The sequence below is a fragment of the Manis pentadactyla genome, chromosome X, assembly GCF_030020395.1.
Source record: "Manis pentadactyla isolate mManPen7 chromosome X, mManPen7.hap1, whole genome shotgun sequence".
NCBI classification, from domain to species: Eukaryota; Metazoa; Chordata; class Mammalia; order Pholidota; family Manidae; genus Manis; species Manis pentadactyla.
In genome coordinates, this window is record NC_080038.1 from 68,089,694 (window position 1) to 68,116,114 (window position 26,421).

At 37.4% G+C, this 26,421-nt stretch overlaps 1 protein-coding gene across 4 annotated transcripts in view; it reads right to left on the reverse strand.

Annotated features, from left to right (window-relative positions):
- The window catches only part of ZDHHC15 (zinc finger DHHC-type palmitoyltransferase 15), a 121,782-nt gene that overhangs the window by 18,687 nt on the left and 76,674 nt on the right, over window positions 1–26,421 (reverse strand). For 2 of the 4 annotated variants that reach the window (XR_008994993.1, XM_036902714.2), the window contains exons 9-11: window positions 20,486–20,612; window positions 16,777–16,880; window positions 1,143–1,217 (exon numbers count right to left, since the gene is read on the reverse strand). Coding sequence is in view for 3 of the 4 variants with exons in the window: in XM_036902714.2 (XP_036758609.1) it covers window positions 1,174–1,217; window positions 16,777–16,880; window positions 20,486–20,612 (275 nt within the window). In the remaining variant the exon portion in view is untranslated. The remainder of the gene's footprint in view (window positions 1–1,142; window positions 1,218–16,776; window positions 16,881–20,485; window positions 20,613–26,421) is intronic. The other 2 variants (XM_036902713.2, XM_036902716.2) reach the window with 1 other exon arrangement.

Consider the following 26,421-nt stretch of genomic DNA (forward strand, 5'->3'; position numbering starts at 1 on the left):
ATTAGAGAGATGAGCAACCATGGATAAATTGAAACCTACATACTACTGCCATATGAGTTGTTTCACTTAAACATCAAACATTTCATCAGGGCTTTGAATAAGAATACAGATTTAATTTTTCCCTCTCCCTAACCTTTGATTATAAATGAAGATGCACAGTGAATTGCCCATCAGGTTTTTAAATATAGTGCCATAGTGGAAAGAGCATACTCTGAGGTCAGACAGACCTGGGTTGCAATTAAGTTGTCCATTTACTAAGCTGAATGGGTGGTTTAACTTCTTTGGGTTTTAGTGTTTTCATAAGCAAAATAAGAATAGTAACATTCACTTCAAAGAGTTGATGTGAGGATTAAATGAGATAATATGTATCAAGTACATAGCAAAATGGCTGGCATACATGAGGTCTTATACAATATCTGTGCTGGTACATAGCAGGATTCTGTAAGGAAAAGAAATGAAGACATGAGAGCCCACAAACAGATGGGCTTCTGAATAATTGCTAGCCTTTTCATGGGAATAGAATTGGAAAGCTTATTGGATCAGAGCTTTGAGCTCCATGGCATTTCTATTACTAAAATTCTCCTTTTAATACTGAATTACATTGGGTTTATTTACCTGTGAATGTTGCAAAGAGAAGGCTGTTCAGCTTTTTACTAGGCCAAAGATAATTCTCTGTACAAGGCTGCCTGCCACTGATAAACAAATTAGTAACATTTGGGGGGAGCTGGAGTGTAGGGATGGTGTTTTTTGCCTGTGGGTGCATAAGAGTAGGTTATTAACTGACATAATGGAGTCAGGCAAAAAGAACCTATTTATAGTCGGCATCATTTCAGAGCCCTGAAATGCACCAGGACAAGGTTTATAATTCATGGTATTAAAGTAAATAACCTGAACAGGATGTTTGGCTGTTTCTGTATACTCTGGGGTCATTTTAGCCCAAGTGAATAGTGTGAGTTTGCAACGAATCAGGGAATCTTTTTCAGTATAATATGTATAGAACTCTTGCTTATGTGAATAATGTAAGAGGGAAGAATTTAACATCTTGTTTACCAGGATTAGAACTTACTTTTTCTAGTTCTTCCCCCAAGACTGCCTCTTAGCAGTGCAGGTGGCACACTGTGTGCCTCCCTCAGAATACTGACCTGTCTGAGAGAAGTAAAAATGTGAAAACTGCTATGCTTCCGTTTCCACAGCAAGAGATGAACCTTCTGGATAATCTGTAAGGTTGAAAAGTGAACATTATTAAATATCTCTTTCTCTTGTATGGACATGTATACATTCACTGGCATATTCCTTCCTTGTCTAATCCCTAGAGGCAGCAGGCATCTGCAAATCTCTGAAGATTGGTGTGTCATACTGAAGTATTTGTAAGGAGTCCAGACATTCACATTCTAAGAATAGTCAGCCTGTTGTACTATGAACTAAGATTATTTTATTTATCAGCATAATCTATCTATAATACTGGCTAGTATTTGACTTAAAAAGCTGTGATGACAGCTCAATATCATCTGGTTTTAATGGACTGTTTTGGGTCTTGCTACTCACAAAATTACCGTTTCACTGTTATTCTTCTGGACATAATCGAGATAGCTATTATAGTACGTTAGATGGTGTGTTCCTAAAAAGGAATGAATTATCTAGAAAGTAAGAGGCCTTGGAATTGACAAGCAACATCATTTATGGTACAAATGTTTTTGTCTCCAACCCCCAGGAAATTGGGGGAGCAAAGTACACTCTGAGCCAGCTTGTTTAATGTACAAATAATCACTTTATTTATACTCCCTGAATAATAAGGTACTTGGCACTTTGAGATAAAAATTAAGTTGGCAGTGGTTGTCCCTTAGAGTTTCTGTTAGTACATTTTCCTTTATGAAATCAATGTGCCATTCAGAGTACTCCAATAGGTATGAGGTCTGCATACCAGAAGATAAAGACCAGCTAGGGTGAGTTACCCTTACCACAGCAAGCTGGCAAATTCTCATGCCACTGAGCTAACTAGGCAGATTCTGGAGACAATGCTGCTTTCTTCTGGAAACAGTGGAAATGTAAAAGTGGCTTTGAGAATGTCTGTCTTTGGAATCATGGCTCCACGGTGGGCACAAGTTCTGTATTGTTTGGAATCCAGACTATTTTAGCCTTTAAGTCTGAACAGAAAGCAGCTGTATTGGCCCAGATCTTCAGTGAAGGATATATAGAGAATAACTCAGGTTTGTCAAGCAACTCAGGGAGGAAAGAGGCAAAGTGCTTAGGCATACATCTCATCTCACCTATACATTTATACCAGGAAGGTGACTGATACACTGTGAAAGGTAATTCTGGAAGTGGAGTGCAGTATTTGCCTTGCTACTCTTTGCTGATGGTTGGCTGTCTTGGAATTCTGTAGGTATGGTTTGGCAATATACCTTTTCAGAAACTGGCTTTTAGTATTCTGCTAAAGGGTTTCTTTTACTTTTTGCCACAGCAATCCACACTCGTATTTGGCATAGAACACTTCTTCCCAGCAATTATTTAAGTTGAAATCAAGCTTGCAGACATTGAAGCCTAAGCTGAAAAACCCAATTATCAACTTCCTTCATGGTTTCATTACCTGGAGAGATTAAGCTAAGGCTGTAAAGATAGAGTCATCACCTGGTGAGGACTAAATTGAAAAAGTGTAGATACATTAAAAAAATGACTCTTTGCATAATAGAGGACAAATGCAGAATTTAGAAATCAATTTACCTTCTCCTTCTACCATCTGCACCTATACTGCTTTCCCTACCCCCACCTACTCTTGCTGCCTATGTTGTAGTGATTTCACTGTTATTTAATAGATGTCTACTTGAACCAAGAATGTCATTTTAATTTTAGTGTATACTGGCTCAGCTTTGGTCCTCATTCCTGTCTTGTCCTAAATCATTATCTTTCCTTTAAAATCCTATGTTCCTACATAAATCCTGGATACTGTGGGAAGAGACTATAACAGTATATGTATGCTTCTCTCTAGCCATTGGTTATCAGAGATTGGGAAGTGGGTAGATTGACACAATGTGGAATCTGGAAGGACTTAGGGTGAGTTGTGATTGTTTCATGGCCTTACATAGTCACTTTGCTTCCCCAGCCTCAACTTTTTCATCTGTAAAATAGGGTAATACTCTCTCATTCATAGTATTTTTGTGATGTTCTCCTCTGAATTATGGGTATCCTCTAAGGTTCTATATCCTTATGCTCTGACTTTTTCTTTATCCATTCATTTCCTTGGCTACATGGATGCATGTCAACATTGCAGAAGGGCTTCCATATTTTACATTTTTATCTCCTTTTCCTAGCTTTATTGTCTCTCTTGATTATCTCCTATACCACTCCTGAGATTAACTGCCATCTTTATATGAATGACCCCAAGAGCTCTAGTCACTGAGACTATTTCCAGTTATTTAAAATGTCTCCTGGCTTGGAGGATTAAAGATGGTGGCATGAGAGATGAGACATAAACCTCCTCCCAAAACCACATATAATAGGAAAATATAGCAGATACATCAAATCCTAAAAGAGCAACAGGAAAGAACGCTGTGGCAGACTGCCTACACCTGGGGAAACCAGCAGGCATCAAGGAAAAGGGTAAAGTACCAAAGCAGTGATCCAGAAATACCCGAGCCCTTCCTGTACCCCAGCTCACCAGAGGGAGGAAGAGAAATGGACCAGGGAGAAGGCAGAGGTTTAAGACTGTTGAACACCCAGCCCTGGAGATCTGCTCTGGAAGCACGAACCTACATTACATGGTGCTCTGAAGATTAGTGGGGTTGGAAAGCTAAGATAGGTAGAACACTTGGAGAGACTGAGATTCCAGCTGCTTGTGGAAAACAGGGCTCCACATCTGACTGCTCTGGGACAAAATAAATGTGGGCAGTCTGAGAGACTTCTAACAGCAAGAGGGCTGCTAAAGGGGCAAGGATTACACAGAGCTTGCTGCTCAGGAGAAAGGACAGGTGGACAAAATTGGGTGCACTCTTTCCAGCAGGTTGGAAACATTCAGGGGCTTCAGGCACTCCATCCCCCTGGCTGGCTAAACAGCTCCAAGATCCCTCACTGAGATAAGCAGCCTGCTGTGCTTCCCTGCTTGCCGGCAGCAGCTTGCTAACTGGCTGCCCCCACCACTGCACTAGGCCAGTCAGAGGGTGGCCCTGCCTACAGCAGCTTAAAGTACAAAGCACAGAGGTTTCTCCCTGCATGCTCAGCCCACTGGCCCTGGATGTGGAGACAGGCACTGTAGCCAGGAAGCAGGAAACAACTCTTTTCTTCCCTCAGGCACCAGCACCAATTCCCTGAAACCCCTGCCAGCAGTCCAAGGCCTGAGCTGCTCCAGAGAGTAGAGGCTTTGGGCACTAGAGGGTGCAACCTATAAATATGAAATGTCAAAGGAAACTGGTTCAAACCAATATCCCACAAATGCCAGAAAGAGGGCCAAGCACAACTGAACACATCCATCTTCCTGAAAGAGATTTCAAAATAAAAATCATAAACATGCTCATGGAGCTACAGAAAAGTATTCAAGAACTCAGTGATGAATTCAGGAGTGAGATACAAATGCTAAAGAATACAGTATCAGAAATGAAACATACAATGGAGGGATTTAAAATCAGATTAGATGAAGTAGAGGAGAGAGTAAACTAAATAGAAATTAGACCACAGGAATACAAAGAAGGTGAGGTACAGAGAGAAAAAAGGATCTCTATGAATGAAAGAATATTGAGAGAACTGTGTGGCCAATCCAAAAAGAATAATATTAACATTATAGGAGTACCAGAAGAAGAAGAGAGAGAAAAAGGGATAGAAAGGCTCTTTGATGAGATAATTGTTGAAAACTTCCCCAATCTGGGGAAGGAGATAGTCTCTTAGGCCATGGAGGTGCACAGATCTGCCAACACAAGGGACTCAAGGAAGACAACACCAAGACATATAATATAAAAATGACAAAGATCAAGGATAAAGACAGAGTATTAAAAGCAGCCAGAGAGAGAGAACAGATCACATACAAAGGAAAACCCATTAGGCTATCATCAGACTTCTGAAAAGAAATATTACAGGCCAGAAGGGAGTGGCATGATATATTTAATGCAATGAGCAGAAGGGCCTTGAACCAAGAATACTCTACTTGAAAAGAGTATCATTTAAATTTGAAGGAGGGATTAAAAATTTTCCAGATGAGCAAAATCTGAGAGAATTTACCTCCCACAGGCCAACTCTACAGTATATTTTGGAGGGACTACTTTAGATGGAAGTCCTCCTAAGGCTGAATACCTGTCACCAGAGGAAATGAAACCACAGTAAAGAAAGTAGAACAATTAATTACTAAGAAGTTCCAAAATCAAATCAACCAACCCCAAAGTGAGTCAAGGGATAGACAAAGAGTACCGAATATGATACCTAATATATAAAGAATGGAGGAGGAAGAAAGAAAAAAAGAACCTTTAGATTGCATTTGTAATAGCATAGTAAGTGAGGCAGGTTAGACTGTTAGAAAGTTACCCTTGAACCTTTGGTAACCAGGGATCTAAAGCCTGCAATGACAATAGGTACATACCTATTGATAATCACCCTAAATTTAAATGGTCTGAATGAATGAATCAAAAGATATAGAGTCACTGAATGTATAAAAAACAAGAGCCATTCATATGCTGTCTACAGAAGACTCACTTCAAACCTAAAGACATACACACAGACTAAAAGAGAAGGGATGGAAAAAGATATTACAGGCAACTAATAGGGAGAAAAAACCAGGAGTTGTAGTACTTGCATCAGAGAAAAAGGACTTCAAAACAAAGAAAGTCACAAGAGACAAAGAAGGACAATACATAATGATAAAAGGGACAGTCCAACTAGAAGATATAATGGTTATAAATATCTGTGCACCCAACATAGGAGTACCTACATATATAAAACAAATGGTAACATAAATACAGGGGGAAATAGAATGCAATCCATTCATTTTAGGAGACTTCAAATGACCACTCACTCCAAAGGTCATATCAAACAGACAGAAAATAAGTAAGGACACAGAGGTACTGAACCACAAATTAGAAAAGATGGGCCTAAAGGACCTACAGAACACTCCACCCAAAAGCAGCAGGACAGACATTCTTCTCAAGTGCACATGTAACATTTTCAACAATAGATCATATACTAGGCCACAAAAAGAGCCTCAACAAATTCAAAGTGATTGAAATTGTGCTAATCAGGTTCTCAGACCACAAAGGTATGAAACTAGACATAAATTATGCAACAAAAACAAAAAATCACACAAACAAATGGAGGAATAACAAGATGCTTCAAAATAATCAATGGATCAAAGACCAAATTAAAACAGAGAATAAGCAATATATGCAAACAAATGAAAACAACAGCAAAAAACCCCAACTACTGTGGGACACAGTGAAGGCAGTTCTAAGAGGAAACTATAGAGTAATCAAGGCCTATTTAAAGAAGGAAGAACAATCACTTAAGTGCACAATTATTGAAACTGGAAAAAGAAGAATACATGGAGCCCAAAGTCAGCAGAAGAAGGGACATAATACACCTCAGGGAAGAAATAAATAAAATTGAGAAGACTAAAACAATAGAAAACAATAATGAAACCAAAAGCTGGTTCTTTGAAACAATAAACAAAATAGATGAACCCCTAGCCAGACTTATTAAGATAAAAAGAGAATCTACATACATACATAGAATCAGAAATGAGAATGGCAAAATCACGACAGACACCACAGAAACACAAAGAATTATTGGAGAATATTATGAAAATCTGTATTCTAAGAAACTAGATAACCAAGAAAAAATGGACAACTTTCTACAAAAATACAACCTTCCAAGATTGACACAGGAAGAAAAAGAAAATCTAAGCAGATGAATTACCAGCAATGAAATTGAATCAGTAATCAAAAAGGTACCCAAGAAAAAAGAACCCAGACCAGATGGATTCACTGCTGCATTTTATCAGACATATAGAGAAGACATAATACCCATTCTCCTTAAAATTTTCATAAAAATAGAAGAGGGAGGAATACTTCCAACTCCATTCTATGAAGCCAGTATCACTCTAATACCAAAACCAGGCAAAGGCACCACACAAAAAAGGAAAACTACAGACCAATATCCCTGATGAACATAGATGCAAAAATACTCAACAAAACCGTAGCAAACCAAATTCAAAAATAAATCAAGAGGTTCATACACCACGATCAAGTGGGATTCATCCCAGGGATGCAAGGAGGGTACAACATTTGAAAATCCATCAACATCATCTATCACATCAAAAAAGGAAGGACAAAGACCACATGATCATTTCCATAGATGCTGAAAAAGCATTAAACAAAATTCAACATCTATTCATGATAAAAACTCTCAACAGAAAGGGATAGAGTGCAAGAACCTCAACATAATAAAGGCCATATATAACAAATCCACACCCAACTTCATATTTAAGTGAGAAGCTGAAAGCTTTTCCTTTAAGATTGGGAACAAAACAAGGATGCCCACTGTCCCCACATTTATTCAACATAGTACTGAAGGTCCTAGCCATCACAATAAGACAAAACAAAGAAATAAAAGGTACCTCTATTGGTAAGGAAGAAGATAAACTGTCACTGTTTGCAGATGACATATTTTACATAAAATACCTTAAAGAATCCACTTAAAAACTACTATATCTAATACATGAATTCAGCAAAGTTGCAGGATACAGAATTAATACAGAGAAATCTGTTGCATTCCTATACACTAATGATGAAAAAGCAGAAAGAGAACTCAGGAAAACAATTTCATTCACAATTGCATATAAAAGAATAAAATACCTAGGAATAAACCTAACCAAGGAAGTGAAATACCTGTATGCTGAAAACTACAAGACATTCCTGAGAGAAATTAAAGAAGACACAAATAAATGGAAATTCATCCCATGCTCTTGGAAAGGAAGAATTAATATTTTTAAATGGCCATCCTGACTAAAGCAATCTACAGCTTCAATGCAATCCCTATCAAAATACCGACAGCATTCTTCAATGAACTAGAGAAAATAGTTCTAAAATTCATATGGAACCACAAAAGACCCTGAATAGCAAAGCAATCCTGAGAAAGAAAAATAAAGCAGGGGGATCTCGCTTCCCAACTTCAAGCTCTACTACAGAGCCACAGAAATCAAGACAATTTGCTACTGGCACAAGAACAGACCCATCGACCAGTGGAACACAATAGACAGTTCACATACAAACCCAAGCATATATGGTCAATTAATATACAACAAAGGAGCCATGGATATACAATGGGGAAATGACAGCCTCTTAAATAGCTGGTGTTGGCAAAACTAGACAGCTACATGTAAGAGAATGGAACTGGATTACTGTCTAACTCCATACACAAAATTAAACTCAAAATGGATCAAAGACCTGAATGTAAGTCACGAAACCATTAAACTCTTAGAAGAAAAAATAGGCAAAACTCTCTTGAATATAAACGTGAACAACTTCTTCATGAACATATCTCCACAAGCAAGTGAAACAAAAGCCAAAATGAACAACTGGTAATATATCAAACTAAAAGGTTTCTGTACAGCAAAGGACATGATCAGTAGATCAAAATGGCATCCTACAGTATGGGAGAATATATTCATAAATGACATATCAGATCAGTGTTGCCATCCAGAATATACAAAGAGCTCATGCACCTCAACAAACAAAAAGGAAATAACCCAATTAACAAATGGGCAGAGGATCTGAACAGAAGCTTCTCCAAAGAAGAAATTCAGAAAGCCAACAGGTCCAGAAAGCCAACAGCTAATCATCAGAGAAATGCAAATTAAAACCACAATGAGACATCACCTCACACCAGTAAGGATGGCTACCATCCAAAAGACAAACAACAACAAATGTTGGTGAGGATGTGGAGAAAGGGGAACCCTACTACACTGCTGATGGGAATGTAAATTAGTTCAACCATTGTGGAAAGTAGTATGGAGGTTCCTCAAAAAACTAAAAATAGAAATACTATTTGACCCAGGAATTCCACTCCTAGGATTTTACCCTAAGAATGTGGGAGCGCAGATTGAAAAAGACATATGCACCCCTATGTTTATCACAGCACTATTTACAATAGCCAAGAAATGGAAGCAACCTAAGTGTCCATCCATAGATGAATGGTTAAAGAAGATGTGGTACATACACAATGGAATACTATTCAGCTGTAAGAAGGAAACAAATTGTACCATTTGTAACAACATGTATGGAGCTGGAGGATATTATGCTCAGTGATATAAGCCAGGTCAAGAAAGACAAGTGCCAAATAATTTCCCTCATTTGTTGAATATAACAATGATGCAAAACTGAAGGAAGAAAACAGCAGCAGACTGACAGACTCCAACAAGGGACTAGCGGTTACCAAATGGTAGGGATGTGGTAGGGTGGGTCAGAAGGGAGAGAGAAGTTGATTGAGGAGTTTTATGTTTAGCACACATGGTATGGGATGTCACGGAGAATACAGTGTAGCACAGAGAAGGCAAATAGTAAATCTGTGGCATGTTACCATGCTGATGGACTGTGACTGCAGTGGGGTGTGTGTGGGGACTTGATAATATGGGTGAATGTAGTATCCACATTGTTTTTCAAGTGAAATCTTCATAAGAGTGTATATCAATAATACCTTAATAAAAAAATATTTTAAAAATAAAAGAAATAAATTAATAAGTAAATAAATAAATGATAGATAGATAGATAGATAGATAGATAGATAGATAGATAGATAGATAGATAGATATGCACCAGTATAGGGGCATATACATATGTGAAACAAATACTAACAGTGTTAGTGAAATAGAATGCAATGCATTCATTTTGCTAGACTTTAACACACCACTCCCATGAAAGACAGATCATACAGAAAGTAAATAAAGAAACAGAGGCACTGAACAATACATTAGATCCAACTGCCTTAAGAGATATCTATAGAACACTCTATCCAAAGGCAGCAGGATACATATTTTTCTCAAGTGTACATGGAATGTTCTCCAGAATAGATCACATAATAGGCCACAAGTAAAGACTCAATAAATTAAAATATATTAAAGTTTATCAAGCAGCTTTTTAAACCAAAATGGTATGAAAGTAGAAATAAATTACATAAAGAAAACAAAAAGACTTACAAACCTATAAAGGCTAAACAACATGTTCCTAATAATTAATGGATCAATGAACAAATTAAAACAGACATGGAGTAAAATGATAAGAGAAATGATAAGAGAAACACAACATCCCAAAATATGTGGGACATGGAAAAGGCAGTCCTGAGAAGAAATTACATAGCAATACAGACTTACCTCAAGAAACAAGAACAATCCCAAATAAAGTCTAAAATAACAATTTAAAAAAATAATAAAAAGAGCAAATAACACTCAAAGTCAGTAGAAGGAAGGTAATACTAAAGATAAGAACAAAAATAAATAAAATGGAGAAGAGTAAAACAAAAAAAAAAATCAATGAAACCATGACCTGGTTCTTTGAGAAAATAACCAAAATAGATAAACCCCTTGCCAGACTTACCAAGAAAAAAGGGAGTGTACACCCATTAAGAGAATTAGAAATGAAGTAAGAATAATCAAAATGGATGCCACAGAAATACAAAGAATTATTAGAGAATACTATGAAAAATTAAATGCCAACAAATTGGACAATTTAGAAGAAATAGACAACTTCCTAGAAGAATACAACCTTCAAGACTGACCTAAGAAGAAACAGAAAATCTGAACAGACCAATTACCAGCAATGGAATCGAATTGGTAATAAAAAGAATTGCCAAAAACAAAACTTCTGATCCAGATGCCTTCATTGCCAAATTCTACCAAACATTTAAAGAAGAGCTAACCCATACTTCTTAAAGTATTCCAAAAAGGAGAAGAGGAGGAAATACTTCCAAAGTCATTCTATGAAGCCAGCATCACTCTAATACCAATACCAGACAAAGATAACTCAGAAAAAGAAAATTACATACCAACATCCCTGACGAACACAGATGCAAAGATCCTCAACAAAATATTAGCAAACCAAGTCCAAAAATACATCAAAAAGTTCATTTATCATGACCAAGTGGAATTCCAGAGATGCAAGGATGATACAATATTTGCAAACCCACCAATATCATATACCACATTAACAAAACCAAGAATAAAGCCACATGAGCATCTCAATAGATGCTGAAAAGCATTTGAGAAAATTCAACATCAATTCATTATAAAAACTCAACAAAATGGGTTTAGAGGGCATGTATCTCAACGTAATAAAGGCCATATATGAAAACCCACAGCCAACACCATACTCAACAGCAACAGCTGAAAGCTTTTCCTCTAAGATCAGGAACAAGACAAGGATGTCCACTCTCCCCACTTTTATTCAACAGAGTACTGGAGGTCCTAGCCATGGCAGTCAGCCAACACAAACAGATAAAAGGTATCCAAATTTGTAAGGAAGAAATTAAACTCTCACTATTTGCAGATGGCATGATATTATACATAGAAAACCACAAAATCCACTAAAAAACCACTAGAACTAATAATTGAATACAACAAATTTGCAGGTACAATATTAATACACAAAAATCTGTTGCATTCCTATATACTAATGATGAACTAGCAGAAAGAAAAATCAGGAAAACAACTCCATTTTCAATTGGATCAAAAACAATAAAATACCTAGAAATAACCTTAACCAAGGAGGTGAAATACCTACACTCTGAAAACTACAAGACACTCATAAGAGAAATTAAAGAAGACACCAAAATACAGAAATCTATCCTGTGCTCATAGATAGGAAGAATCAACATTGTTAAGATGGCCATCCTTTCCAAAGCATTTTACAGATTCAATGCAATCCCTATCAAAATACCAACAGCATTCTTCAATGAACTAGAACAAATAGATCTAAAATCCATATGGAACCAAAAAAAGGCCCCAAATAGCCAAAACAATCCTTAGAAAGAACAAAGTGGGGCAGATTACACTCCCTGACCTCAAGCTCTACTACAAAGCTACAGTAATCAAAACAATTTGAAACTGACACAAGAACAGACCCATAGACAAATGGAACAGAATAGAGAGCCTAGATATTAACCCAAGCATATATGGTCAATTAATATATGATAAAGGAGCCATGAATATACAATGGGAAAAGGCAGCCTCTTTAACAGCTGGTGTTGGTAAAACTGGACAGCTACATGTCAGAGAATGAAACTGGATTATTGTCTAACCCTATACACCGAGGTAAACTCAAAATGGATCAAAGAGACCTGAATGTAAGTCATGAAACCATAAAACTCTTAGACGGAAAATCTGTTGAATATAAACAGAATCTTTTTCCTGAACAGATCTCCTCAGTCAAGGGAAACATAGTAAAAAATGAACAAGTGGGACTACATCAAACTAAAAACCTTCTGTACAGCAAAGGACACCATCAGCAGAACAAAAAAGGCATCCTACAGTATGGGAGTATATATTCATAAATGACTCATCTGACAAAGGATTAACATCCAAAATATATAAAGAATTCACACACCTCAATACCCAAAAAGAAATAACCAGATTGAAAAAGGGGCAGGGGATCTGAACAGACACTTCTCCAAAGAAGAAATTCAGATGACCAACAGGTACATGAAAAGACGTTCCACATCGCTAATCATCAGGGAAATGCAAATTAAAACCACAATGAGATATCACCTCACACCAGTTAAGATGGCCAACATCAAAAAGACTAGAATAACAAATGCTGGTGAGGATGTGGAGAAAGCGGAACCCTCCTACACTGTTGGTGGTACTGCAAATTGGTGCAACTGCTGTGGAATGCAGTATGGAGATTCCTCAAAAAACTAAAAATAGAAATACCATTTGACCCAGTAACTCCACTCCTAGGAATTTACCTGAAGAAAACAAAATCCCTGATTCAAAAAGATATATGCACCTCTATGTTTATTGCTATAGTGTTTGCAATAGCCAAGATATGGAAACCATCCAAGTGTCCATCAATAGATGAATGGATAAAGAGGATGCAGTACATATACACAATGGAATATTATTCAGCCAGTCAAAGAAAAGAAATCCTGCCATTTGCAACAACATGGATGGACCTAGAGGGTAATATGCTCAGTGAAACAATCCAGGCAGAGAAAGACAAATACCATAATGATTTCACTTATTTGTGGAATATAAAACAAAGCAAAACAGAAGGCACAAAACAGCCTTAGACTCATAGACACTAAGAAGTGACTAGTGGTTACCAAGGGGGAGGGGAGTGGGTGGGGGCTGGGGGAAGAGTGAGGGGGACTGTTGATCAACTGTGATGTGCATTTGATAAAAAAAGGTAGATCCTAAAAGCAGGAAGAGAAAAACAACTTGTTATGTTACGGGGAAACCCCATAAGGCCATCTGTAGATTTTTCAGCAGGAACTTTGCAAGTCAAAATGGAATGTTATGACATATTCAAAGTGCTGAAAGGCAAAAACTGCCAACCAAAAATTTTCTACCTTGCAAGGTTATCATTGAGATAACCTTCAAATTCTCAACTGAGAACTAAAACAAAAATGTGGCTGAATGGATTTAAAAAAGGACCCATGTGTATTCTGACAACAAGAGACTCATTTCAGAAGTAAAGACAGACACAGACTAAAAGTGAAGGGATATTAAAAGATATTCCATGCAAATGGAAATGAAAAGAAAGATGGTGTAGTTATGCTCATATCAGACAAAATAGACTTTAAAAACAAGGACTATAATACAAGACAAAGAGGGACACTACATAATGATAAAGGTATCAGTCCAGCAAAACAGGCATGACATTTATAAATATATATGCACCCAACATAAGAGCACCAAAATATATAAGGCAAATATTAATGGACCTAAAAGGAGAGACTGGCAGGAATATAATAATAATAATGGTAAGAGATTTTAACACCATACTTATGTCAAAGGATATATCACCCAGACAGAAATAATAGGGAAACCTTGGCCTTAAACAATGCATTAAGGCCAGATGGCATTACTAGAGATATATATAGAACTCTCCTTCCAAAAGCAACAGAATAAACATTCTCACATGCACATGGAACATTCTCCAGGATAGATCATGCATCAGGACACATAACAAGTCTCAGTAAGTACAAGAAGATTGAAATCATATCAAGCTTCTCTTCTGAACAATACAGTTTGAAATTAGAAATCAATTATTAGAAGAAAACTAGAAAAAATATTAAAATGTGGAGATTAAACAACATGGTACTAAACAACTAATGGGTCATCAAAGAAATCAAAGGAGAAATTTTAAAAAATACCTAGAGAAAAATGAAAATGGCAGTACTATGATATAGCAAAAGTGGTTCTAAGAAGGAAGTTCATAGCAATACAGGCCTACCTCAATAAGCAAGAAAAGTCTCAAATAAAAAACTTAACTTTATATCTCAAGGAACTATAAAAAGAAGAACAAATGAAGACCTAAGTTAGTAAAGGAAGGAAATAAGAAAGATCAGAGTGGAAATAAATCAAATAGAGACTAAAAAGACAATAGAAAAGATGAGTGAAATTAAAAGCTGGTTCTTTGGAAAGACAAAATTGACAAACTTAGCTAGACTCACCAAGAAAAAAAAAGAGGGCTCAAATAAGTAAAATCAGAAATGAAAGAGAAGTAACAAATGATACTACAGAATTACGAAGAACCATAAGAAGCTACACGAACAATTTAATGCCAATGAATTGGACAACCTAGAAGAAATGGATAAGTTCCCAGAAATTAAGTTCAACAAACATAATTTTAATTTACAATACTTTCCCCAGGAATCTAAGTTGTTAAAAGTGCAAGGACTTATTTTATATGACTTACTATGCACAGAAAATGGGGCCATCTGGAGATAATGCAGAATCAACTGGACAAATTATGCAGCATAAAAATTTGTGTTAAAAATATGGTTTCCTAATAGTTAGATTTGTTTGATAATGAAAAGGGTGATAAAGGAGAGTTGAGGAATCTCTTGCAATGGACTTCAAAAAACCCTTATATATGTGGGATGGCATAGCGGTCTTACTAAAGTTAAAGGAAGCTTATAGCCTATGATTTTACAATTTACACAAGAAGCAGTTGAATGTATCAGGTAGCAAGATGCCGTCCAATCACATCACTGTGTCTCATATGTATTTGAGGATATATGACAGACATGGACATTGTATTGAAAAGAGTCCAGGATTTTAATCATGATACCTTACTTTAAATCTGCTGCTTTCTTGCTAGATGATCTTGGATAAGTTATTTGACATCTAGAGATCTGTTTCCTCAATTATAAAATGGGGATGGTATGAATAATGCCTATTTAACTTGACAATTGCTAGAGACAAAGGATATGAAAAAAGTATATGAAAGTACTTTGTCAACTATAAAATGGTACACACATTTTTTTATAATTGAACATTTTTGAAAAAGTCTGGAACTGGAAACTCTTGAAGATATCCTCTTTATAATGTTGTACTACATCTATACTTTAAGTGTCCTGCTTGCCAACACAAAAATCAGTTATGAATAGTTTTTTTCATTTCTAACTAGGTTAACTAGGTTAAGACCCTGAAAGTCTGATTTTATTAGACTTTGGGTTTCTTAATACCAAAATAAAAGTTGTTATAACTGTTGTAAGTTAAAGTCTGTTAGAAACACTGATAGCTGAAGGAAGGTAGGTCAAAATAGAGTTCATTTTTCAATAGTCAGTAGGAAGAGGTAAGAGAATTGCTTATATTATAAGTCCTTTGGACTGAGCAAAAACGCTTTTGTTTTTGTAACTATGGATTTGGGACTGCTTTGTCTTCCTTAGTCTTGGTAATGTGTCTTACTCTGAAACCTAATTAACCAGGTAGAGAACTTGGGCCTAGACTGTCTAACTGCATGAACATTTAGAAAGGCTTGTTCCCTGTCTCTGCTCCCACCTCAATGCCTTTACATGTCCTAATTCAGTCTCATTCACCCCAGGTACAGTTTCTGGTAACTACTGTAAGTTCCCATTTAAGATTTCTGTCGGCTACTGCATTATTGGGACCAGCCACTAAAAATTACTCTCTGATGCCTAGTATTATAACATAAACGAATGTTGGAGGTGGAGACAAGGAATCGCGGCAATGGAGGTACATGACATGATCTCTTCACAAAAAAAATCTCAAGATGGCCCAATAATCTGGCGGGAAAAGGAGAAAGGGCAAATTGCTGCCCCTTATTTTTCCTTTGCCCCTCTGCCTTTTAGAAAAGGAGACTACATGCATGTGTAGGCTTCCTTTCATATACTCTTTTATTATTTTGTATATTTATACCATTCTAAAAGAGAATGAGAATAAAATTCTAATGAAAACTTAACCAATGTGAATGAATCAGGGTAGAGAAACATGAGCTGTTGCCCATCAATTGAATTAATTCAAGGAAAACACCATGAGTGACCAATTGGCAGGATTGTTTACAAACATGCAGAGCACTGTTTATTATGTTTCCTGATTATCTAATTGGTTGTCAATCATAGTATCACAAAGATGGTAACACACCTCCCAAGATGCCATCTAATCCTACCTCAGTCACCCATATTTGCTAAACAAATCTGACCATATATGCCCTTCTACATCCAAAGGGCACTGATGAGGTTGATGTACCATTTTCTCACTACACTACACCATTGTGTTAATAGGGTCTTTGTTAGTGCTTGATCTGCTGGAGATACAAGAAAGGATTTCTTTCTCAAACTACTTACCTCGGTTGTCATCCTCATTGTCCTCCCAGGGCTCTTCATTTGCTAGCAGTGGGTTCTGAGACTCACTCATAGACCTTATAGGGAAGGAGTGTCCATCACCAGGGCTGGTGGGGAAAGAAAGGCAGTGAACTCTTATAACTGATGAAGATTTTTTATGAAGGTAATAACCCTCCTAGAGATAGGAGAGGGCTTCTTAGGAAGACTTAAATAATTTAGCTTATTGGCTAAATCCATGGTGGAATAGGTTCTTACAATATTATCAGTTTTTTGCATAATTTCTATATCTTGCTTATATCTTGAGTCTATATATCTTGAGTCTATAACTTGCTTCTCACAATGACCAGTTATGTCCTGTGCACACATAGCAAGCTTCATAAATATATTTTAATGCTGTGATCCTAATTTATATCCCATTATCTTATTGCTTTGGTTCTAAATTTTCAAGAAAAATTAGCAGATTCAGAAACATTGAGTACAGTGAAGATTCATTGCTGTGAGTTGGTTATAGATAACATTGCCTGAATTTGTTTTGTATTATTTGTTTTGTATGGTAGAAAAGTTATTAGGAGCTGGGGGAAAGAGCCAGAGTAAGGCATCTCTAAAAGTGCAGATTCTGGGAGCAATTATCTGTATGTGTGATCATCTTTGTGGATATTTATGGTAACCTAGGGCTACCTCTCTGGTTAATCTCTGGCCACTAACAGTTAGGATGTTGTGGAGGAAGTGAAGGTTCCTATGGCCAGGATTCTCACCTGGCCCTGGTTGGCTGACTGACTACACACATGTGGGCAATATGTTGTTTTTAATTCTATATAAAGAGCTCCACCCAGTGCTCTGGGCAACACTGCCACCTGGCAACATAGCGGCACTGCTCCAAGGCTGCAGGAGAGTAGAGACTGGAGTGGCGGCAGCACCAAGGGCAGAGACTGACATGGCTGTGGGGGCAGAGAGGCTGAGGCAGAGACCTGCTTGCTGCATGCAGACTTGCTATGAGAGGACGGGATTCTTTTCTTGACCTGCCACCATGGCAATAAAGTTGGGTATAAACCCCTTCACCCCAAGAACGTTCCATTGTCATTTTTTCAGTCTCACTGAATCCATAATGAACTTGTCTGGCTGAAACCCATTGGCAAGACAGATGTATTGGAGGGAACTGAGCTGGCCCTGGCTAGAGTGGGTTGTAGTTTAAACATTTGAGCCTATATATCTGAATGCATTTCAAATTTATATCTGAATGATTTTCATTATCATTTGATAATATCTATGCCTTTTCTCCTGTTCACAAATGTGGTTAATTGATAGTTGACAGATTTTATTGTTAGTTCTCTATAGAGGATATAAGTATACAGATTATAAATTAATTGGCTTTGATTTTTGCTTTTGTTCTTTATTCCAGAGAAGACTCATTTTTACACCTCCCTTTGATGTTGTGGTAGTGTGTGTGTATTTGTGTATGAATGTTTGTGAGTGGGGTGCAAATAATTGCTAGTAATGGTTATTAATGCACATTACCCACTGACAGTCTTGTCTTGTGATTTATAGTCAAGATAGTATAATGTGCATTAGCTTTAAATAAATGAGCCTATAAAACACTAACTGGTACACAGGAAGTATAAAATCAATAAGTAAAGGGGAGGATAAGTTTTTTCTTAATTAAAATCTACTCCAACAGAATTTCCTCAAATAAATGAACAAGTGGATATATCTTGTCTGAGGAATGGATCTAAAGGGGGCTGCAAGAAGGCTATAAATAAGCTTTGATGGAGAGCTAGTTTAGTTGACAGTAGTTGATGATTCTGGTTCATGAAATCACTCAGAGGACACAAACTCATCTCTCCACTGCTTTCTCCTCATTCCTTTTGCAGTTCTAAGTATTACATACAATCTCTAAATCAATTTTTGTTATTGCTTTTTGTTTTAATTTTTTCCTTCATAAAATTAAGCAATCACCCCACAATATGAAAAATGGAGACAAGAAAAATAATTTCTAAGACTATTGCCTTACTACTTAGAGTATTCTTAGGGAACTGTTTCCCCTCTGTTTTTCTTCTGTATATATTTGTACATATTTTTCATCACAATGTACATGTCATTTTGAGTTCTACATTTTTCACTTAAAATAGAGTATTTCCCCTTATTATGATAGTCTTTTTTTAATTAAGCCATCATTGATATACACTGTTAGGAAGGTTTCACAAGAAAAACAATGTGGTTATCACATTCACCCTTATTATCGAGTACCCCCCCATACCCCATTGCAGTCACTGGTCATCAATGTAGGAAGATGCCACAGAGTCCCTATTTGTCTTTTCTGAGCTACACTGTCTGCCCCGTGACCCCACACACACCATGTGCACCAATCATGATACTTCATAATCCCCTTCTCCCTCCCTCCCCACCTGCCCTCCCCCAACCCTCCCCTTTGGTAACCACTAGTCCCTTCTTGGAGTCTGTGAGTCTGCTGCTATTTTGTTCCTTCAGTTTTGCTTCATTGTTATACTCCAAAAATGAAGGAAATCATTTGGTATTTGTCTTTCTCTGCATGACTTATTTCACTGAGTATAATACCTCTAGCTCCATCCATTGTTGCAAATGGTAGAATTTGTTTCTTTCTTATGGTTGAATAGTACTCCATTCTGTATATGTACCACATCTTCTTTATCCAATCAACTACTGACGGACACATAGGTTGCTTCCATGTCTTGGCTATTGTAAATAGTGCCTCAATAAACATATGGGTGCATATGTCTTTTTGAATCTAAGAAGTTGTTTTCTTTGGGTAAATTCCTAGGAGTGGAGTTCCCGGGGCAAATGGTATTTCTATTTTTAGTTTTTTGAGGAACCTCCATATTGCTTTCCACAATGGTTGAACTAGTTTATATTCCCACCAGCAGTGTAGGAGGATTATGACGTAGTCTTTATTACCATTATTTTTAACCATATAATATTCCATATATATATATATATATATATATATATATATAGTTTTAGGTTGTTTCATATTTATTGGATGGTGTCTTGCCTGAGGGTTTCAGCCCTGGACAATTTCACTATAGACTCAGTGAGACCGAGAAATGACAACAGAATGTTCTTGAGGGTAAAAGGGTTTATACTCAGCTTTATACTCATGGTAGTAGGTTGAGCACTAGAATCACATCTGCATGCAACAGTCTGCAGGTCCATTATCTACCTCTGTCTCTGCCTCTGCCTAGAGCACTGGGAAGAACACCTTATATAGTGACTCAGTCAGTAATAGCTTATTGCCTACAGGTGTGGAGGCAGTGGCATAGCAGTAGGCCAATTACATCATTAAGTAGTTTAGGGTCAGGTGAGGTTCCTGGCCATATGAACTTCAGTTTTCCCCACAGATGGAAATAATGCTGTGCTGAACATTTTTGTGCCTAGTTTGTCTATTTTAGGATAGATTTCCAGAAATGGAACTACTAGGATAATGGATATGTAGATTATGTTTTTTGACACATATTACCAAATTCACTTGTAAAAGAATGGCACCAGTCTGCACTGTACAAAGCATGAGAATATCTTTATCATACCCTTACTTCCTGATTTCTCTTTACTAAGAAATGAAAAACTTGGGGATAGAGTTTTACATTGGTCTGATGCCTGCTATATACCACAGTCAAAACTGAACTCACTACTTCAAGGCATGGTCCAATATCAACTTCTTCAGGATGCAGTAATTACCCACCTGGAACCAATAGGTATTAACCAGAACTTCTTGTTATCTCCAAACACCTGCTGGATATTTTTGATGAAGCCAAGGTTGAACCCATTTTTCACTGGGCCACTTGTAAACACTGGAGTACAGAAGGCCTCTAGCACAGGGTAGTGGAGTTGAAGAAAAGAGAAAGAAAGCAATAAAGGAACAAATATCAGGATCATTGTAATTTTGCAGTTCTCCATGAATGTGACTTGGTTTTATGGTACCTGCTTTAAGCACAGGACCCTTATTCTTAGTCACTGCTAAATAACAGTAAAAACTAGTTTAATCACTGAATCCAAAATAAGTTTGTTTTTATTTTTTAAATTTTTTATTAAGGTTATTGATATACACTCTTATGAAGGTTTCACATGAAAAAAAAATGTGGTTACTAAATTTACCCATATTATCAAGTCCCCACCCATACCCCAATGCAGTCACTGTCCATCAGTGTAGGAAGATGCCACAGATTCACTGTATGCTTTCTCTGTGCTACACTGTTTTCTCTGTGACCCCCAACACCATGTGTACTAAACATAATATCCCTCAATCCCTATCTCCCTCCCTCCCCACCTGCCCTCCCCCAACCCTCCCCTTTGGTAACCACTAGTCCCTTCTTGGAGTCTGTGAGTCTGCTGCTACTTTGTTCTTCAGTTTTGCTTCACTATTATACTCCACAAATGAGGGAAATCATTTGGCACTTGTCTTTCTCCACCTGGCTTATTTCACTGAGCATAATATCCTCCAGCTCCATCTATGTTGTTGGAAATGGTAGGATTTGTTTATTTCTTATGGCTGAATAGTATTCCATTGTGTATATGTACATCATCTTCTTCATCCATTCATCTACTGATGGACACTTAGGTTGCTTCCATATCTTGGCTATTGTAAATAGTGCTGCAGTAAACATAGGGGTGCACATGTCTTTCTGAGTCTGAGAAATTGTATTCTTTGGGTAAATTCCAAGGAGTGGGATTCCTAGGTCAAATGGTATTTCTCTTTTAAGTTTTTTGAGGAGCCTCCATATTGCTTTTCTCTTGCCAATGGGTTTCAGCCCGGGACAAGTTCACTATGGATTCAATGTGACCAAAGAAAGTTGACAGCAGAATGCTCTTTGGGGTGAAAGGGTTATACCCAACTTTATTTCCAGGTGGCAGGCCAGTCACTAGAATCCCATTCACTCAGGGCGAATCTGTATGCATCAAGCCAGTCTCTGCCTTTGGGCCCCTCTGTCTGCACAGCTGTCCTCTGGGCTTCTCTGCACAGCTCTCCTGCACAGCTGTCCTCTGGGCCACTCTGCCTGCACAGCTGTCCCTCACAATCATCCCACACAGCCATCCTCTGGGCCTCTCTGCACAGTTATCCCACACAGCCGTCCTCTGGGCCTCTGTCCTCAGCACTACCACCACTCCAGCCTCTTTTCTGCTCTCCTGCAGCCTTGCAGCCCTGCCACCGTGTTGCACCCAGAGCACTGGGCAGATATCTTTATATAGAGTCAACAGCTATGTATTACCCACAGGTGTGCAGGGAGCTAGTCAACCAGGGTCAGGTGAGAATCCGGGCCACAGGAACTCCCATTTTATCCACACTTTCCACAATGGTTGAACTAGCTTATATTCCCACCAGCAGTGTAGGAGGGTTCCCCTTTCTCCACATCCTCACCAGCATTTGTTATTCTTAGACTTTTTGATGCTGGCCTTACTGGTGTGAGGTGATATATCATTGTGGTTTTAATTTGCATTTCCCTGATGATTAGTGATGTGGAGTATCTTTTCATGTGTCTGTTGGCCATTGGAATTTCTTCTTTGAAGAATTGTCTCTTCATATCCTCTGCCCATTTTTTAATTGGGTTATTTGCCTTTTGGGTGTTGGGGCGTGTGAGTTCTTTATATATTTTGGATGTTAACCCCTTGTCAGATATGTCATTTACAAATATATTCTCCCATACTGTAGGATGCCTTTTTGTTCTGTTGATGGTGTCCTTTGCCGTAAATAAACTTTTTAGTTTGATGTAGTCCCATGTGTTCATTTTTGCTTTTATTTCCCTTGCTTGAGGAGATAGGTTCAGGAAGAAGTTGCTCATGCTTATATTCAGGAGATTTTTGCCTATGTTGTTCTAAGAGTTTAATGGTTTCATGACTTACATTCAGGTCTTTGATCCATTTCGAGTTTACTTTTGTGTATGGGGTTAAACAATAGTCCAGTTTCATTCTCTTGCACGTAGCTGTACAGTTTTGCCAATACCAGTTGTCATTTTCCCATTGTATGTCCATGGCTCCTTTATCATATATTAATTGACCATGTATGGATGGGTTTATATCAGGGATCTCTAGTCTGTTCCATTGGCCTATGGTTCTCCTCTTGTGCCAGTACCAAATTGCCTTGATTACTATGGCTTTGTAGTAGAGCTTGAAGTAGGGGAGCATAATCCCTCCAGCTTTATTCTTCCTTTTCAGGATTGCTTTGGCTATTTGGAGTCTTTTGTGGTTCCATATGAATTTTAGAATGATTTGCTCTGTTCATTGAAGAATGCTGTTGGTATTTTTATAGGAATTGCATTGAATTTGTAGATTGCTTTAGGCAGGATGGTCATTTTGATAATATTAATTCTTCCTATCTATGAGCACGGGATTTGTTTCCATTTATTGGTATTTTCTTTAATTTCTCTCATGAGTCTCTTGCAGTTTTCAGAGTACAAGTCTTTCACTTCCTTGGTTAGGTTAATTCCTAGGTATTTTATTCTTTTTGATGCAACTGTGTAAGGAATTGTTTTCCTGCATTCTCTTTCTGCTAGTTCATCGTTAGTGTATAGGAACGCAACAGATTTCTGTATTAATTTTGTATCCCGCAATTTTGCTGAATTCAGGTATTACATCTAGTAGTTTTGGAGTGGATTCTTTAGGGGTTTTTATGTACAATATCATGACATCTGCAAACAGTGACAGTTTGACTTCTTCCTTGACAGTCTGGATGCCTTTTATTTCTTTGTGTTGTCTGATTGCCATGGGTAGGACCTCCAGTATTATGTTGAATAGAAGTGAGGAGAGTGGGCATCCTTGTGTTGATCCCGATCTTAAAGGAAAAGCTTTCAGGTTCTCACTGTTAAGTATAATGTTGGCTGTGGGTTTGTCATATATGGCCTTTATTATGTTAAAGTACTTGCCCTCTAAACCCATTTTGTTGAGAGTTTATATCATTAATGGATGTTGAATTTTGTCAAATGCTTTTTCAGCATCTATTGGAATGATCATGTGGGTTTTGTCCTTCTTTTTGTTGTGGTGGATGATGTTGATGGATTTTCAAGTGTTGTACCATCCTTGCATCCCTGGAATAAATCTTTCCTGATCATGATGGATGATCTTTTTGATGTATTTTTCAATTTGGTTTGCTAATAATTTGTTGAGTGTTTTTGCATCTATGTTCAGCAGGTATTTTGGTCTGTAATTTTCTTTTTTGTGGTGTCTTTGCCTGGTTTTGGTATTAGAGTGATGCTCGCCTCATAGAATGAGTTTGGAAGTATTTCCTCTTCTTTTCCTCTTTGGAAAACTTTAAGGAGGATGGGTATTAGGTCTTTACTAAATGTTTGATAAAATTCAGCAGTGAGGCCATCTTGTCCAGGAGTTTTGTTCTTAGGTCGGTTTTTGATTACTGATTCAATTTCATTGCTGGTAATCAGTCTGTTCAGATTTTCTGTTTCTTTCTTGGTCAGCCTTGGAAGGTTGTATTTTTCTAGAAAGTTGTCCATTTCTTCTAGGTTATCCAGTTTGTTAGCATATAATTTTTCATAGTATTCTCTAATAATTCTTTCTATTTCTGTGGTGCCCATACTGATTTTTCCTTTTTCGTTTCTGATTGTTTATGTGTACAGACTCTCTGTTTTTCTTGATAAGTCTAGCTAGGATTTTATGTTTTGTATATTTTCTCAAAGAACGAGTACTGACTTCATTGGTTCTTCCTATTGCTTTATTCTTCAACTTTATTTATTTATGCTCTAATTTTTATTAGGTCCCTCCTTCTACTGACTTTGGGCCTCATTTATTCTTCTTTTTCTAGTTTTGTTAATTGTGAGTTTAGAGTGTTCATGTGGGATTGTTCTTCTTTCCTGAGGTAGGCCTGTATTGCAGTACACTTTCCTCTTTGCATGGCCTATGCTGCGTCCCACAGATTTTGCAGTGTTGTATTATTGTTGTCTTTTGTCTCCATGTATTGCTTGATCTCTGTTTTTGTTTGGTCATTGATCCATTGGTTATGTAGGAGCATGTTGTGAAGCCTCCATGTGTTTGTGGGATTTTTCATTTTCTTTGCGTAATTTATTTCTGGTTTCATAACTTTGTGGTCTGAGAAACTGCCTGGTACAATTTCAATAGTTTTAAATTTACTGAGGCTCTTTTTGTGGCCTATTATGTGATCTATTCTTGAAAATGTTCCATGTGCACTTGAGAAGAATGTGTCTTTTGCTGCTTTTTGGTGGAGAGTTCTGTAGATGTCTGTTAGGTCCATGTATTCTAATGTGTTTTTCATTGCCTCATTCTCCTTACTTATTTTCCATCTGGCTGATCTGTCCTTCAGAGTGAGTGGAGTATTGAAGTCTCCTTGAATGAATGCATTTCATTCTATTTCCTCTTTTAATTCTGTTAGTATTTGTTTCACATATGTAGGTGCTCCTGTGTTGGGTGCATAGACATTTATAATGGTTATATCTTCTTGTTGGATTGACCCCTTAATCTTTATGTAACGTCCTTCTTTGCCTCTTGTGACTTTCTTTGTTTTGGAGTCTATTTCGTCTGACACAAGTACTGCAACTCCTGCTTTTCTCTCTCTATTAGTTGCATGAAATATCTTTTTCCATCCCTTCACATTTAGTCTGTATATGCCTTTGGGTTTAAAGTGAGTCTCTTGTAGGCAGCATATAGATGGATCTTGTTTTTTTATCCAAACAGCGACTCTGTGTCTTTTGATTGGTGCATTCAGTCCATTTACATTTAGGGTGATTATCAACAGGTATGTACTTAGTGCCATTGCAGGCTTCAGATTCGTGTTTACCAAAGGTTCAAGGTTAACATCCTTACTATCTAAGAGTCTCAGTTAACTCACTTAGTATGCTATTACAAACACAATCTAAGGGTTCTTTTTTTCTCCTCCTTTTTCTTCCTCCTCCGTTCTTTATATACTAGGTGTCACATTCTGTAGTCTTTGTGTATCTCTTGAGTGACTTTGTGGGTTGTTGATTTAATTTTGCATCTGCTTAGTAATTAACTGTTCTACTTTCTTTATTGTGGTTTTATTACCTCTGGTGACAGCTATTAAACCTTAGGAATACTTGCATCTATAGCAGTCTCTCCAAAATACACTGTACAGATGGTTTGTGGGAGGTAAATTCTCTCAGCTTTTGCTTATCTGGAAATTGTTTAATCCCTCCTTCAAATTTAAATGATAATCTTGCCAGATAAGGTAATCTTGGTTTGAGGCACTTCTGCTTCATTGCATTAAATACATCATGCCATTCCCTTCTGGCCTGTATGGTTTCTGCTGAGAAGTCTGATGATAGCCTGATGGGCTTCCCTTTATATGTGATCTTATTTCTCTCTCTGCCTGCTTTTAATATTCTGTCCTTATACTTGATCTTTGCCATTTTAATTACTATATGTCTTGGTGTTGTCTTCTTTGTTTCCCTTGTGTTGGCAGATCTGTGCACCTCCATGGCTTGTGAGACTTTCTCCTTCCCCAGATTGGGATGTTCTCAGCAATTACCTCCTCAAAGACACTTTCTATCACTTTTTATCTCTCTTCTTCTTCTGGTACCCCTATAATGCATATATTGTTCCATTTGGATTGGTCACACAGTTCTCTCAATGTTCTTTCATTCCTAGAGATCCTTTTTTCTCCTTCTTTGTATGTGTCTCAGCTTCTTTGTATCCCTCCTC